Source organism: Diadema setosum, chromosome 11 (genome assembly GCF_964275005.1).
Source record: "Diadema setosum chromosome 11, eeDiaSeto1, whole genome shotgun sequence".
NCBI lineage: Eukaryota > Metazoa > Echinodermata > Echinoidea > Diadematoida > Diadematidae > Diadema > Diadema setosum.
In genome coordinates, this window is record NC_092695.1 from 34,143,842 (window position 1) to 34,157,372 (window position 13,531).

The 13,531-nt window shown below is 37.9% G+C and overlaps 1 protein-coding gene across 1 annotated transcript; it reads right to left on the reverse strand.

Annotated features, from left to right (window-relative positions):
- Positions 1 to 227: 227 nt before the first annotated feature.
- On the reverse strand, positions 228 to 13,045 carry LOC140235439 (acid-sensing ion channel 2-like). Its single transcript, XM_072315466.1, has 10 exons — positions 12,798 to 13,045; positions 12,066 to 12,233; positions 10,993 to 11,175; positions 9,943 to 10,067; positions 8,732 to 8,922; positions 7,234 to 7,378; positions 4,460 to 4,516; positions 3,316 to 3,484; positions 2,634 to 2,725; positions 228 to 337 (listed from the first exon to the last, which is right to left on the reverse strand). Exons 1-10 carry the CDS (start codon positions 13,043 to 13,045, stop codon positions 228 to 230), a joined length of 1,488 nt encoding a protein of 495 aa, XP_072171567.1.
- Between the last annotated feature and the right edge of the window lie 486 nt (positions 13,046 to 13,531).

The window sequence follows — 13,531 nt, forward strand, 5'->3', positions numbered from 1 at the left end:
GAAATAAAATCTCATTTGCATTGAATCCAAATGAATTTTTCACATCTCAAGTGTGTCAATATTGATTTGTGAGTATAGCAAATCAGTTGGATATCTCCAATTTACCAGCAACACTGTTCCTAGAAACCGACTTTGGAGAATTTGAATAATCATGTTTGACCACACAACGTCACAATAATCAAGTGGTGGATTGGTCGGTCAACAGTGACTGTTGTCGCTAATGTTAATCACCCAAGTCTTCTGTAGAGCAAGCAGGAATCGGCCAGGAGGTCGAAGACTTCGTAAATCGTGAGCAGGCTGCCTCCTAACCACAGGCCCATCGCACCGCCAATGTCACCTATACAGACGCCAATGTAAAAAAAAAAAAAAAAAAAAAAAAAAAAAAAAAAAAAAAAATCAGAACGCTTTAAAAGAAACCAAAACACGAAGAGAAATGTAGATTGAGTGAAAGCAGCAACAGTGGTACAACACATCAGTGAAAGTTTGAGGAAAGTCTAACCATCGATGCAAAAGTTATGAATTTCAAATGTGTTGGTGTTGGAATCGCTGGATGAGGAGACTACTTGAGTTTATGACATCATGTGTTGACAGCAATTATAAAGAACATATAAAGAAAATTCATCATGCTTTCACTTTTCTAGCCTACTGAAAGAGCATTTGACTAATCGCTTTCAGAAAGCATGGGGAATGATTACTACTCTTAACATAATTATGTCAGTAACAGGTTGATGGAATGTGTGATTTTCATGAAAACATTTGTGGAATTCTCTTTATATTTTCTTTACAATAGTTGTACACACATGACATCATGAACTCTAGTAGTCTCGTCATCCAGCGGTTCCAACACCAAAACATTAAAAATTCAAAGCTTTTGCATCGATTGTCCGATTTTCCTCAAACTTTCACTGATGCGTTCTACTGATGTTGCTGCTTTCACTCAATCCATATCTCTTTTTGGATTTTGGTTTACTTTAAGGTGAATGTTGTTTTCCTCAAACTTTCACTGATGTGTTCTACTGTATACTTTTGCTGCTTTCACTCAATCCACATCTCTTTTGGGGTTTTGGTTTCCTTTAAAGGGACTGTACAGTACTGATTGTGGTGGGGATTCATGTTTTGAACATTTCTAAGTGAGATAATGAAAAGCCTCTTATGAAATATGAAAGAGCATGTAATTTTAAGAAGGATTCAACGTTTATTTGATGAAAATTGGTTTTCAAATGGCTGAGATATCCAAAAAAAGTGCTAATAATAAAAGGCGACATGCCACAAGTTTATTAGGATCTCTTTGTTTCACATTGTTTTTGGATATCTCAGCCATTTCAAAACCAAATTTCATCGAATAAACTTTTGATATCCCTTAGAACTGCATGCTCTTTGACATCTCAGAGTGGTTTCTGAATATCTCGCAAAACGTTAAAAGCTAAATCCTCACCTCAACCACAACTGTACACACCCTTTAAGGTGAATGTCGTCTGTTTCATGTCATCACATATGTTAGAACCACTTTGTGAACACTTCAGCGTCTATGTTTGATGTCATAAGTCCAATATTATGACTGAGAACAAGGGTTAAATCATAGGGTCTGAACGCCACTTTTTTGACGTCAACACAGAAATCATAGTGTCATCAAGTTGAATAGTCCGTTTGACGTCATCAAAGAACCAAATAGTTTCAACACTAGCTATTTAATCTTAGCAGAGCAATCATGAATGCAACGTCACTTGTTATGTTTAAATATATCAAAAAAAAAAATGATGATATTACGGCGATCCACTCTTTCTGTGAGCATGAGAATCTCAGTGTAATAGCCCCCTTGCATATTCTTGATAAAACAGCGCAGAAGTATGGAGCAGTGTGCTTGAATCTAATTGTGTTGAACACTCTTTTTGATCTTTGAAAAAGGGCATTAATGTACTGTCATTGAGATACCTTCAAAGTTAAGGGTCCTGTTTACCTTTGGGCGCAGTGGTGTAAAAAATGCTCAGATATCACATGTAATGCATATGTGTAGGTCAGTTGTATCACAAAACATCCTACCACATAAATTTTTTTTGCAGTAAAGCCTAAAATATAAGAAGATATCACATTTTTCTCATGAAACCATAACTGTAGATGGTTTATCATGGAAATGTTTTTTATTATAACTATTGTTCACATTTTGTATATTTAACAACACTTAACATCAGTCATACTGGTTCAAATTTTTACATCGGTTGTTTCTACCCCTAACTCACATGTTAGAACTATTTCAAAGCACTTATGTTGGACTTTTCAACGGTTTTATCTATATACAACTTGTAAATGACGCCTTTAATGGCTATGGTATCGAAGTTGTTTATTATTTGTGTATATTTCTTTGATCCGTAGAGGTATTCCATGTACCCTTGGCTATACTCTGCGCAAATTGAACTATAAGTCTCACTTATTATGTTCTTATGAGCACAGGTGTACTGATTGTTTACCCGCTGTGAGCTGGCCTAAACTGGCGTAGAATAATGTGGGTAAACTGATTATGGATGCCACCATAATGGCGTTTCGTGAGGTTGCCCCTTGAATTATCAAAAACAATTCTAACTGAGTTGCTCAACCAGATGTGGATTGATACTATACAATCAACGATAAGTACTTACTGAGCAAGGCAAGAGGAGTATATGCTGCTTGTTGCTTAATCGTCGTCAATTCCATGCTCGTGAAGTATATATCGATGGCGCAAACGTTTTCCCTGAATTCATAGAAGTATTGTAAGTTACAGTAGTTTTTATACATTCATCGTATAAGGTAAACTCAAATAATCATGCAAATGAACAAGCAAGCAAATGGCAAGCAGAGGGCTCTTGGTACAGATGCCCATAGTTATTGTATCCATAAACAGGGATTCCAGTTACTGCATTTGTATTTGTAACTTCATTCTTTTGTACAGGGAACTAAATAACGATTGCATTAGCAATACTTATGATGTATATATGTATATATATATATATATATATATATATATAATATACAGTATTACTAATCGTTACAATGGTCACTGTCAATGTCATCGTCGAAATCATGATCGCCAATGTGCTATTCAATAACTTATCAGCTAAAGTCTTATCTAAACATAAAAGAATATGTAGACATAGAGCATGCATCTTCTCCTGCTTATTACAGACATTCCCCAAAAGTGCAATGCCTGGTATAACGCGGCTACTATTTCATGTTGTCGACGTAAATGATCTCCCTAAACTCATTTCCTTTATTTCTGTTCATTTTTCATTATGTGGGTTTGGATTTGCTTGTTTGTTTGTTTGTTTGTTGATTGGCACTTACTCGAGATACGCCCTGTCCATAAGTCCTTGGCCATTACGTTTGATTCTGCCCGCCAGAATGTCGGCCCAGAAGAGAGAAGGAAACTTGGACGACGAAAGCGAATACGAGTACAGCAGAGTTTCGCAGTTCACCGGGCAGTCGCACTCGTTCAGTCGATGTTGTGCCATTTCTGCGAAGATACATGAAGAAGAAAAAGATGAAGAAGATGAATGAGACGAAAAGCAGAGAGAAAGAAGGTATATAAAAAAAAAACGAAGAGGAGGGAGAGGCAGAGAAGAACAATCGCAATTAGCATAAAAGAAACGAAGATAAATAATTCAGAGAACAAGAATAAGAAAAGAGGACATGGAAAGATAGGAAACACACAAGACAAAAGAAGCATGGAGAAATATGATTTATGGTAAGCGGATTTGGTTTCCGGAACGAAAACAAACAAACAAACAAATAAATAAAGAATAATTGATATAAGAGTAGAATTAGAGGGAATCATAGTTCATATCATCGACAGGCTAACACTTGACATATCTCGCTCCTGCATAGTTACTTGAAGGTCTAAGTTTTCAACTTATGTTCAGTCCCATAAAAAGCGGGTGATATTTTGCGAATGGGTTGACACTTTCAACTTATGACAGTGAACATTCTGGGTATTATCATGGAGTATACAATTCTTTGTTGTTTTGCCCAGGAAAGGCATTTTTTTCATCATAGTTTCTCGGCGAGTACTCAACACAGCACGAGCAGGCAGGGTGAAATTTGTTATTTTCACAGACTAATCCATTTTTTAGTCTGATTACAGGTGTATATGTTATCATGACTCTCGCCAAAACCGCTTCTAAGTCAGAAAATACGACGGTTTATCCCCTGGAAACTGAAAACGGCGCTGGAGAAAATAAAACTGCCTCGCATCGGTTCTCCCCTCACTTCATCGCCATGACTCATCGTACTTTTTCTGTAGATCACTTCGCTGGCCTGATGTACGTTGTACATGTTGTTTTGTAATCAACGTCATTCATTAAATGGAAAGCACTTGGCTTACATTAGCTGTTGCAAACCCCGAGCAACTTTTTGGTGGTCAAGAATAATGGTTTGCATAAAATATGAATAACTATATGTCGGTGCTAAATCTGGTCTATTATTTACTTACTAATGGCTGGATATCCGCATTCTTTGTACGTCAGAGGATCGCAGACTGGGAATCTACCTATAGAGAGAGGGGAAAAAAAAAACCCACAGGCGTCAAAATGAGTACGTAATAGGAACTAATGCCTCCCAGATGCAGCAGACTTTTTAATGACATTAATTGAGAGCTGTCTTACTTGATCAAAAAAACAAAACAAAACAAAAACCGGGATTTATGTGTGCGTGTGTGTGTGTGTGTGCGTGTGTGTCAGTGTTTGTGTGTTTGTCATTGCTTTGTTATCTGTGTGTTTCTGCGTTGAGCAATTGTTGCTTCTTTGAAGATGTTATCATAGATACAGACACATCTTTTGATTACTGGAAAGATAATAGAGGACTCACCTTTAAAATCTCTTTTACTTTGGCTATGTGAAAAACGGGTTGCTAAGTGATTAACTAAATCATCTGAAAGGGAAAATCTAGCCCCAAAATAAGTTGGTCTGATAAAAAAAGGAGTAAAATCTTACAAATTCAATGGTAAAAGTTTGACTGAAATTGGATGAAAAATAAGAAAGTTATGAAATTTTGCTTAATTCTGCAAAACAGTTCTTGTACAGTGGATATGAATATGCAAATGAGTGAACTGACCATTGTCATAACCTCACAATTTTCCATTGATCGTGTAAAAAAATGACGAAAATTCAATGTTTCTGTCATTGAAGTCTAAAACAAGATGCTATTCTTGTTTGAATAACTTCAGAATAGCGATCAGTTAGCTACATCAGGATTTGAGCCTCGGGCATATTTGCGTTTGAATGAAAAACTGGAAATTTCAAAAATTTATGGACAAAGTAGATGGCAAGTTGTGAAGGTATGACATACTCACTTTTCCATTTGCATATTCATATTCAAGAACTGTTTTCTAAAAAAATAGCGAAGCTTCAAATGTCATACCTTCCTTATTTTTCTCCCGATTTCAATCAAAATTTTACCGTTGAACTCGTAATATTCTACCATTTCTTTTCTTATCAGACTAACTTATATTAGGACTGGATTCCTCTTTCTGAAGGAGCTGTTGTAATTTGTTTTAATAACCATTCTATTGTGTTGTGTTCGTTTGCTTAAGTCCCTTTTACACTTTGACGGATTGCTTTCACGAATGATATCAGATCGTCATCCGTGGTGTTCCGTCGCGCAAAATATCGATTTTCGAAATGAGGATGTGAATACGATCGCAACTGGGTGTCTACACGGACAAGTAAGGAGTCTACACGGTCAAGTACGGTACCTACACGGACAGACAATTAATGAACGCGGACCACAACGGTATACTATACGGAGCTAACATGCCAGATGATCAAGGATATTGCCGGATGACTTTACGGAGTCAACACGGTCACGCCGGAAATAGTACGGATGATCCCGGATCGACGATCCGTGGTCATCCGTGCTGCGATCCGTATAAGTTTAAAGTGGGCTTTACTTCATTTGTTTCCTTTTTTGCTTTAACTTGTATTTCTCGTTCATGTCATATTCTTTTTTTAAGTAGTTTACTGTCATATTCCTCTAATATGCTGATTTATTTTTTCAGATCAACATACAAAGATATATCAAGATAATGTTTTGTTTTTGTTTTGTTTTTTTGTTGTTGTTGCTAACCATTCAGTGAACTTTCAGTTTTGTGTTTTCTTTTTCCTGTTAAATAAGTTAGCTCGGGTCGGCTGAGTTTTCACTAGGCGTTGCTTTTTTTACGTCCGCTCAATTTACGACGTAGAGAGCTATTTGATGCACTGATCAAGACTAGTGATCATATGGGGGGACTATTTCATTTTCTATAGGTTACGTTCTCGAGTAATCTAAAGCTACTTTGAAACACAACGCAGAGAGAGAGAGAGAGGGGAGAACGGCCAAGCGTCGTCTCAAACGACTCAAACATCTACTGTATGCCCCCCCCCCCCCCCGTTACAGCTCGTTATTCCGAAGGTTCGTTATTCCGAAGGCTCTTCAGCCCGAAGATTCCTTATTCCGAAGGTTCGTTTTTCCGAATTTCATTTTCGGATGAACAGTTAATCTTCGGAATAACGAATCTTCGCAATAACGCCACAACATAATGTTCGGATTAACGAACCCTTTTTCATTTTCGGATAAACGAACCTCTAGGTATAGGAAATTTACGTGTTTCGGATTAACGAACCTTCGGAATATCGAACCTTCGGAATAACGAACAGCACCCGAAACGATAACTCAATACCCACATCTTACAGAAAACTCCATTCAATTTGCTTCGGTGGTCAAATAGAAATAAGGATTTTTGTAGAGCATGCTAGGAATCCCTTCCCTCCAAGTTCTGTCTGTTGTGTTCACACATTAATTTGCAGTTCCAAGAGTATCCAAATGCTAAACTTGGAAGAATCAGAGTCATGACATGCTTTACAACAATCCACATTTCTCTGTGATCGCTTAACCAAATTGAATGGGGTTTTCTGCAAAATGGAGCTAAGATATGTTATACCCGTTGAGGATGGACTGATTTTGCTTCAACACACATTTTCCATAGACACCTGTCCGAGGATACTCGGGACTCCTCCTTAACGTGTTAAGACCCTGAAGTAGCATTTAGACGGTTTGATCATATTGGGTGTTCTCAATGCAAAAATCCGATTGTATTTTTTTTTTTGGACATACTGTAAAGCTTCTATGTACTATACATCCCCTTACTTCTCTTTGCAACAGTGTCATTGGGATATAGTGATAAAGTCAAACTTTGATGCCATCTCTTGATGTACCCCCTGGCATTCTTACCCGGCATAAAAGGAGGTTTGCAGCGACATCTTTTCAGCACAAGGTCGGTTAGGCACTCCAGTCGACATTTCATGCGGGAGTATGTGTCGAAATACTTGAGTTGGTGCTCGCTACACACTCCATACGGAGGCCTTAAGTAGTTCGACTGGAAGGAATGAAAATTTGATGATGGTTACAAATAATCGGAAAAATGGAAAAATTCGAAAAAGTAAGCACACTTATGTTTGTGCACGTTTAAAGACAGCCAATCCCTTTTGCATGCAAAATTTTGAAAAATTGGTGAGAACACTTCGGTATTGAAGAAAACACTATTTGGAAACCTCCTGTAAATTTTGAACTCAAGGGGGTCTTTATTTCTTAGTTGAATTGACCGTTAAGATTTGACTAATTTTTTCGTACTACTAAAAAAAAAAATACAAATTTAAACTACTAGTCTAGTTTTACAGACCTATGTGATGCACTTAGTTGCACATGTAGTTCATGTAAGTGGTATGTTGTTATATGCCATCGATAACAAAGTAAGAGAAGCTAGTGAATTCTTCTTTTCTGACAGCTTTAACATGCATATCTTTTGTTCGAAGTATAGGTATCATACTAAAAACTTTCATCGGCTGGGGATGATGAATAATTAAATGACTGAGCTTCAACCAACCTTAAAATTGTAGAGGGCAAGGTTGGTTGAAGCTCAGTCATTTAATTATAGGTATCATATTACAACCACAGGAGGATTAATGTGTGCAGCTGTGCCTAGTAAACAGAATACGTTACGTTGAGCGTTTGGTGCATTATTTGAATTTTAACGGCTAACCACCTTAAAATATCACAGAAATGTTATAGGTTTACAATAGTCTTGTCATTCTGGTGGAATATATCATGTTCTGTGCTATTTGAGAAGGAATGCAAAAGGGATGGACCATCTTTAAGTTGTTGCTCTTTTTCATAATTGAGGATCACTTGTATTTTACTTGCCAATCTTCATTATCATGTAGTCCTCATAATTCACCTGTTGTCATAACAGTCATCGGGACCTCTTCCATTTCCTGATTAAGGTCAGAGAATTACGCAAATATACACTAGACAAAAATACCGAACACACTACAATGATAATTAACTTATTGACGCTATCTATGAACTTCACTCATTTATATTGTGGCACACAAAAACGAATCCGCACACTCTTCTTTTGACTCCTTATCTGGACTGATGTGTTGGCCTACACAGAAGATCCAGGAATGACTCCGGTCACTTAAGCGATGAAATTGCTATGTATTTCAAGTGAAAGAGAGTAGATTTTTTGTTGCGACTAATCAGATATCCGACTCGGCAACTCAGCCGATATTACTGTATTGAATACATGGGGAAAATTGGCACTCTAATTCTGCTAGCTGTGAGTCGGGCAGAGAGAGAGAGAGAGAGAAAGAGAGGAGAGATGTTGATGGCTAGCTATATTGAAGATTAGATTGTTGAATACGCCATGTGTGTTTCAGATTTGTCTTACCCGCGTGGTGGTGATACCGATAGAATTCAGGGTTCCTGGATTGACATCTACACCCACTACTGCAGCGTTGCTTTTTGTCTCGTTCTGTGGTAACAGGTACAGGGCAAATCCCGCAGCGAAGTTTGACACCGATCCGTAGTAATACTCACTCTGCTGGGTATCCAATATCAGTCTCATTCCATTGGTCTTTCCTTTGAATATCGAATACATTTATACGTAGTATGATAAATAAAAGGTATTGAGAGATGGGAACAGATTGAGACTACAAGTATGAATAATGGACGAAGAAAACAAAACAAAAATCTATCGTCGACAAAAATAAGATGGACTTAATGAAAATTATGAATTTCGAGGTGGCAGGAATAGCACTATTTTCCGATGGCGCATTCCCGAAGAAGAAATGCAAAGTATATCCCCGAGGAATAAAAAAATCCAATAGTAGCTAGAAAAAGTGCATGTTATGATATTTTGTTTCATATCCCCCGACGAAAATTTAAAAGAGATATAAAAGTTGATAATAAATGTTTACATAATTATTGCAACGCAGACGATGAATAGCATAGATAGAAAATGCATGACGACAACATTAAATCACGGTATAGTGCACCATACATCAAACATCAATGTCATTACAGTGAAGCACATTATTCTCCATTGGAATGTTGTTTTCAGCGTCAACAACGTCATACATATAGGAAAATATTTGGTTGCGTAACGCTATGCAGAATAATCAGAATAATAAGAGTATTTCATTAGTCTTATGCAGTGATAACAGCAATATTTCCTTCATTGTTACTTGTCTATTTTACACAACAATTTCGAGGAATATTGTGTGACTTCCTTCTTAGAAACCATACCATGTCAAGTAACACTGGACAGAATGTAGCTATTATCCTGCAGTGGTGACGATATCAGTTCCTGTTGGTTTTGAGCAATTATAAATCAAAGCTCCATGCTTTATCTCCAAGCACCTCATTAACCCTCTTCAGGTAATCTATTCAGAATTCGGACGAAACGCTACAGCGCCTTACAACGCTATGAATACTATAATATTCAAAATTAATAGGGTCGCCTTGTACACGCACCTGCTTGTATAGCATTGAGTAGGTTGATAGGCATTGTTGATGCTCCGCTAGATTTGTGGAAGACAGTGAAGAAAGAGAAAGAGAAAGAGCCTGTACATTTCTTACCCGTACATTTTTCGTTCTTACCAGCTACTTTTGTTTTTAGAACTTTTGTTGGGTCGGGGTCGGCGTTGAGTTGGTAGCACACGCCAACGCTTGTTAGTATGGGTGTCACGTTGGCAACGCTGAGCTCGCTACCAGCCCATGTAATCCTACAAGAGAAAAACATGAGCAGATTCAATTTCATTTGATGTTGTTTGCATTATGTAATGTTAATGACTTGTGTACAGTCGAATTCACGAAGGTGCTACAATCCTTGTCCATGGTTTAAACCATGGACAAAGGCCGTAGTGTGTATGGGGCGCCAAGTGTCGCATGGCCTATTTCGCTACGAAATCAGTCATTACGTTAACGAAATCATCATTTCTTCGACGAAATGTTAACATATCATAACGAAATGACTGTAATGAAATGCGAACATTTGTGACACTTGGCGCCCCAAACCAAACTACGGTCTTTGTCCACAGATTGTACCACCTTCGTGAATTCGGGCCAATGATTATACAGTAATACATGGACACTATGGCCCGAATTCACGAAGGTGGTACCAATGAAAGCATGGTTTAAACCATGGACAAAAACCATGGAGCGCCAAGTCTCGCACGGAATATTTCGTTACAAAATTGGTCATTTCGTCGACAAAATGACCGTTTTGTTAAACAAAATTATCATTTCTTGGACGAAATGTTCATTTAGTTACAAAATGTTGTCATTTTGTTACAAAATAATCATTTCATCGACGAAATGACTGATTTCGTAACAAAATATTCCATGCGACACTTGGCACTCCATGGTTTTTGTCCATGGTTTAAACCATGGTTTCATTTGTACCACCTTCGTGACTTCGGGCCATGTGACTGATGCATAATTTAACTACCTAAAATAATTGAAGTCAGAAACATTTGAAGCCAAGTTTTCGCTTTCTGTATTAATTTTTTTTTTTCTTCTCGTAGCCCCTTATAGCAACTCGAAGGATATTTGCATGAAAATGAAAATTAGATGTTTGAAGTATGTTGGACATCACTTGACTTTATTCTCACGTCGATGTTTCTATAGAGATACACTGCGGCCACTTACACTAAGAACGTGTCATTCGCCTGATGTGCGAGGTCCAGAAAAAGCTCAGTTGTGTTTATTCCGCGTAATTCCTGTCTTTCTTCCTCAGTTAAAGGTCGTGTTGCATTGATGAAGGGTGCTTCTGAGTATGCATAGTTTCTGACAAGGATATCTACCGTCGGCAATTTTTCCGTCCTTGACCTCCTAAAATTCCAAGAGAATGGAAAGAAACGCCATCAATGGTTCGGTATAGTATAACGAATAAGCGAGTTTGTAGTTGCTTTGTCGCGATGCAGTGATAAATAGCTGAAACGACATTTATCCGGAGCGTAACAAAAACCTAGGAGTTGAAATAAAGAAGGAATTCACTCCAGATATCAGGTGAATCAAATTAACGAACATGAGGATTTTATGAAAACTTAAGCGAAGTTTGGAGAAATTTTGGAAAGCCGTGCAAATTCCTAATGTTTTGAAATAGGTCAAAAATGCCACCATCTCTAGACGAGAAGACTACAACAATGATTAAAGTCGGGATGGTACAACGATTTATACAGAGAGTACTACAAATCTCACTTTTATGAAAAGCACACATTCTCTCGAATTGTTACTGGCACATGCACATGCTGCTTACTGAAGGAGATAATTCAAATAATTTTCCTAATGAAGGAAAATAGATTATTCTCAGTGTACTTAGAAATGTAACGATATCAGGGCCCTGTTTCATAAAGCTGCTCGTAAAGTTACGAACAACTTACGAGCGACTGGTGATCAGTCCTGATATGCTATACTTATCAGAATTTCCCTAATTCAGCACAAGAACTGATCATCAGTTGCTCGTAAGTTGTTCGTAACTTTACGAACAGCTTTATGAAACACCCCAGGTCAGAAGAAACTCGTAAGCCTAGTTATGGTTGTATTATAGCAATACAACTTTGCATGGTAACAAATCGAGCTAAAGCAACAATACATAATGGAAAGTACACAAAAGTAGCTAATATAGGTTTCACAGATCGGAGAAAAATAATCGAATAGGGAGCGCAGAAATGTTGTTCGCAATAAGATGGAAAGAAAAAGAAATAAAGAATGATACTTACAAGAAGCTGTTATGATTGCAAATGATGATCTTTGGAAAAACTAGCTCGTCGGAATAAGTGATAGCTATGTCCACAGTAGAAGGTCGAGAGTAAAAGTACCATATTCTGAATCCTACATGCAGCGTCATCGCGACCACTACACAGGAAAGAATAACAAGCCAGCCATACCTGACAGGACGAAGCAAATTACCAAAAAACTGAAATTAAATTAAAACACAAGATTAAACACAAACTTAAAACAGGATGCAAGAAAAGAAAGCATGTGTATTCATTGTGGCGTTATCATAATCTGATATGCTGTAAGTTGCTGCATCTTCCTATTTAGAAATTTTAAGTGTCCGTATAAAGTATTCTGTACGGACGAGTCACAAAAATGTACTATTACATGTAGTTCGAAGAGAACAAACCCATTCATGTCCTTGGGCTCATTTCATTGTATTAAATCTCTTAGATGGCATTCTAGTAACAAACGCCTAAATGGATAATGTACATGGCATCGCGCTTTCTTTTGCTTTATTTATTTTTTATTAAAAGACAGGCTTTGAATAGTTTACATTGTAAAACAACTTTTACAAAATGGCATCCTACTTATAAATGCCTAAGTAGAAAAGAGGCATGTACTAAGTACATCGAACTGTGTCCTGTCGCTATTATCATTACAAATCTTCAAATCTATTGCGGCTTCCAATAAATAAAAATAAAAATAAAAACCGTTACGCCGTTTACTCTCACCGTCTGGTTCTATTCTCCCTCGGCCTGCAGACGTATTTCACTCCCGATAAACCAATCGAATTGGGAATACTGCTGTACATCGCCGCCAACCAATTTTGAGCTTTCTGTTGGGGTTGTTCCCTGTCACCAATTTCCACTTCATGATCCCGCGAGGAAGTGATCTTCTGCCCATTCTCACTACCTAAATAATTTCTTGGATCCCTCTCCGAATCTATTGAGAGAAAGACCACGCCACCCTCGGTTGCCATATTGAATACGAGCAGAGAAGAGTTACATGCTGGATCTTCTTGCAAGCTCGTCTATTATGAAATAATCTTCTTTCTGCAGGTATCCAGAAGGCGTTTAGCCGTTTTACTGCCTCGAGTTTCCACTTTCATGGCCAGTTGGGAGACGTTATCCAACTTTATCCAGCTTGCGAAATAATACCCATCCATTTCGAGTGATGGCGTGCAAAGGGAGAGTGGGTACACATGGCAGATCACAAGAGGGAAGGTGAAGGGAGGGATTGCTCTTGACTCACCCTCGCATAGATTGACGAAACATGGTTTCAATGTTAGATAATCATTAGACGACTGTCATGCCTCAATTACTGTCATGTATTGTTTCTGTGTGTGTGTGTGTGTGTGTGTGTGTGTGTGTGTGTGTGTGTGTGTCGGGGGGGGGGGGGGTGTTGGGTGTGGTAGGGGGATATTAATCCCCCCAAAGCTTCTGGCCGTATCACACCTTTCCGGGCA

Excerpts from the sequence above, each read along its gene's own strand:
- LOC140235439 (XM_072315466.1), bottom strand. The coding sequence starts at position 13,045 with ATGGCAACCGAGGGTGGCGTGGTCTTTCTCTCAATAGATTCGGAGAGG. Across the intron at positions 2,726-3,315 it reads ATGGACAGGGCGTATCTCGA|GGAAAACGTTTGCGCCATCG; the intron begins GTAAGTGCCAAT and ends CTATGAATTCAG. Across the intron at positions 338-2,633 it reads TACTCCTCTTGCCTTGCTCA|GTGACATTGGCGGTGCGATG; the intron begins GTAAGTACTTAT and ends GCGTCTGTATAG.